The sequence below is a fragment of the Aythya fuligula genome, chromosome 2, assembly GCF_009819795.1.
Source record: "Aythya fuligula isolate bAytFul2 chromosome 2, bAytFul2.pri, whole genome shotgun sequence".
Taxonomy (NCBI): Eukaryota; Metazoa; Chordata; class Aves; order Anseriformes; family Anatidae; genus Aythya; species Aythya fuligula.
Genome location: NC_045560.1, coordinates 68076489 through 68080274, shown reverse-complemented (window position 1 = coordinate 68080274; position 3786 = coordinate 68076489). Strand labels below are relative to the sequence as shown.

General features: G+C 45.0%; 1 protein-coding gene across 1 annotated transcript; it reads left to right on the top strand.

Annotated features, from left to right (window-relative positions):
* Window positions 1-218: 218 nt before the first annotated feature.
* On the top strand, window positions 219-3163 carry LOC116486690 (transmembrane protein 14C-like). Its single transcript, XM_032183120.1, has 4 exons — window positions 219-399; window positions 546-647; window positions 2041-2125; window positions 2355-3163. Exons 1-4 carry the CDS (start codon window positions 324-326, stop codon window positions 2410-2412), a joined length of 321 nt encoding a protein of 106 aa, XP_032039011.1. The 5' UTR covers window positions 219-323; the 3' UTR covers window positions 2413-3163.
* The last annotated feature ends 623 nt before the right edge of the window (window positions 3164-3786 follow it).

Below are 3786 nucleotides of genomic sequence, written 5' to 3'. Positions count from 1 at the left end.
GCCGCACCTTCAGCCCTACGCCATGTGCGTGGCTGCAGGTACCGTGCTGCCAGTTGTGCCTAACGCGTGGCTTCCACGCTGTTTCGGGGCACCATCACGCACCGCTTTATTGAACATCGGGCATCCTCACAAGCCCCTTCACCGAAGCTCGGGAGCCCTCAGAAACACCTCTCTGACAGTCGCCCGCCCCCAGGGGCGGGAACGCCGGGAAGGCGCCGCCCGGCCCGGCGGCAAGGTCGGCGGGGCTCTGCCCAGCGGCCGTTCCGTTCCCTGCGCTCCGCTCCGCTCCGCCCGCCCGGCCGGGGGTAGCCGCGGGCCCGCCGATGGCCTACGACTGGGTCGGCCTCGGCTACGCCGCGCTGGTGGCCTCGGGGGGCATCATCGGCTACGTCCGGGCAGGTGGGGGCGGGCCGGGGGCCACACGGCGCCTCGGGGGAGTTGTATTTGTACATTTGGTTGTTGATTTATGCGTGTATTCGGGGGGCGGGGGCGGCTCGCTTGGCGTGTGCGCGCCCGCTAACGGCTTTCTCCTTCCTTCACCCAAGGCAGCGTCCCGTCTCTGGCCGCCGGGCTCCTCTTCGGTGGTTTAGCAGGGTTGGGGGCCTACCAGCAGGCCCAAGATCCAAAGAATATCTGGCTTTCTCTCGGTAGGTGTGATCTGTGTTTCTGTACCAGGCGTGCCTGGTAGCGGTGCGAGTGGCAGCGCTTTTTCTAGCAGGTATCTTTATTTGTGCAGGTGTTGTAAATGGCGGCAGGGCCTCCTGCCCATAGCAGGAGGTGTCTGTGTAAGGTTTGTAGGCTCTGAAACCCCTCGAAGCTGGAAATTCAGTGAGAAACACCTCTCTCTGCTGCCAGACTTGATGCCACGTTAGACTGATGCGGGTGCATGGAATGCACGTGAGCCGTGGCTGCAGAGGGGTGCACAGGCATCTCGGGACAGCGTGTGCTTCAGTGTGTCCCACGCTAGGGGAGAAAGCCTGAAGCCTCCAAAGGGAAGGAGGGAACGGCGATGTACTCTCCTTGTTTACAACAGATGGTAGGAGAAGTTGTGGGTTTAGCTGGTAGTAAACCCCTCAGGTGAAACAAAAGGCTGCAGGTGTGGCTCCAGCTGAGCTTAGATTGGTCACACTACCTCATAAGTAAATCTCTGAGAAAAGAACCTCCTTTTTAGAGGAGAAATGTACCTTGAGGATATACTTTACCCTGTCTGATAGAAACTAATGTGAAGCTTTTATAACACCTGCCTTTATTCTTCAAATAAATGGCAGCCCTGTAACTTTTTATGTGAGTATTGACTGGATTTGTTCCAGAGTTAACAATCAAATAATTAGGAATCGTGTTTAAAACATTAGTTGCTCTTTCAGGTTGATCCTTTGGCTTGTTGTTATTTGCTAATTCGTATTTCAAGTGGGGTTTTATGTCTCAAGTTATTGTTGTTAAGCCATTAAAAAAATGAAATGTACTGTAGCTCATACTTACTGTCGACTCTTAATCTTGTTCAAAGCTAACTTCTATTGCATGAATGTATGTAGGAATGTGGCATTCAAATCTAATGTCAAAAGGCAACTATTAATTTAGTTCCACCTTTCAGTTCCGAAGGTCACCAAGAAAGGGGCAGTGTAATAATATTTGGCTCCCCCATAGTGATCTTTGTCACTGTCCCACCTTTTTGGCCATTTTGAGGATATCTGTATTCAAGGAAGTAATCATTCCCCTTGCACAAATAAGGAGAAATTGAAGGGGAGCTAGTAATTTGCACAGGGGATCAGAGTTTTTCGGTGTTTAGGCAGTGGTCTTAACTCATTAGAACTACTCATCTCTAATGAGCAGCAGAGTATGCTTACCAAACTGCTGTAAAGCTTTCAGCTGCTCTGCTACTTAACAGAAACAAGGAAAATGTTTACTTCTGTGGGGAGGAGGGAGGCATTCCTGCCTGTGTATTTGTGCCTGCTTGGCACTGCCAGTTGCCCTGACAGTGCTGTGCTGGTGCTTCAGACCTGCTTCCCTCACGTAGTCCTGACTGCGCTTCTCTTTTATCAGTGGCATCTGGAACCTTGTCTGCTGTTATGGGAATGAGATTTTACAACTCCAGAAAAGCAATGCCTGGGCTGATTGCTGGGGCCAGGTAGTCACCTGTTTTCTGTTCTCATCCACATTTTGAATAAGCATTTTATTTAACATATACATGCTTTAAACAAAAATATTACATGGTGAGTCCTGTGAAAAATGAAATCTTATGTTGGAGTTCAGCTAAATTAAATCATATCAAGTTTTCATGTTGTTTTTTAAGATTTTTTGCTACCCTTGCTTTTTTTTTTTTTTTTTTTTTTTTTAAAAAATATTCTGTTCAACAGTATACTGATGGTTGGACGGCTTGGATTGCAGATGATGGAAAAACCTCTTAAGCCATAAGTCTATCTTCGAGTGACTTGACGCAGATCATTAAGAAGCCTGAAAATGCAACTGCCTGAATGTACCACACAAAATAGAAAAGGCACTGCTGACTGTGCACTGTATTTTTCATATCCTAACGCACATGGGTCTGTCTTTAAAGGACATAAACTGAGAACCTGTGTTGTCTTCCAAACTGGCACTTATCTCAGTATCTAAATTATGAAGCAAGAAAATAAGAGTGTAGTATTAGTTCAGATGCTTGTTCTGCAGATGACTGTAGAAAGAGGCCTCTTGCTGCTTTTGCGTGCTGATAGGAATGAAGCTTAAATATACATGTGGACTTAAAATCTGAAATCCTTTGTACTTCTGAAACAATGGGAGACAAGTTGCCAACTTGTTGCTAATACTGCCAATAACAAATGTGTTTGTTCTGTCACCTTTCCCCTCCTACTTCCCTGACAGCTTATCTGCTCATCACGTTTGTCAGTCAGGGTCTTTTTTCTGCTAGGGCCGTTAGAGCCCACAAAACAATCATGGAGCAGGCTGTCAAGTTGCTATTGTGATACAATGAAAGTAAACCCCTTACTTAGTTTTTCATGAGGAAAAGTGCCCCGCTTAATGTAATTCATTTCACTTTTACATACTATCACTGGTAAGAGAAATAAAATGTGCTTCATTAGATAATGCTGAATTGTAGTCATAGCACTTGCATTTCATGATAATTAAAATGTTATTCTAAATAAATGAAGAAATTATGATTACAAACTTACATTCTCTGCAACGGTTTTCTTTAATCATTCATCTGGATTGATGCAAATTGGTACCTCTTCTGTAGGGTATCTACATGTATTTGTGAATGTGAATTGTAGAAATTATCCTTGTTCCATTCCCTGAATATAGGGACTTTTAAGTTTCCTGAACTGGTTGGGGTGGAGGGGTATAGCCAGAGCAAAAAAGCATCTGCTTTATATATTCATACAAGTATTTAATTGTTGTTGTTGTTTTTTTTTTTTTTTTTTTTTTTTTTTCCTGAGAGAAAATAATCTATTTCAGATTGGAAAAAACTCTCAGTGAAAGTTTATTTAAAGACTAAAGGGCTCAGATGATTCCCTCACAAGTACTCTGTTGCCTGAAATCATTCTAAATATAAACTTGTAGTGCAGCTGGGAGCTATGTGTGGATGGTAATATATCCCTTCCTGGTACTATCTGCCTTATGTCCCTTTCTGCACAGGGCCTGAACTTGATGTTCACAACCTCTCTTCTTTGGTGTATGGTACTGCGAGCAATGGAAGTGGTGGGATTGATCTATTAGGTTAGATAGCTTGTAGGGCCTCATTTGTTCAGAGTTCCCTAAATACTGAGCCAGTACCTCAGCAGGAGGATGACAACA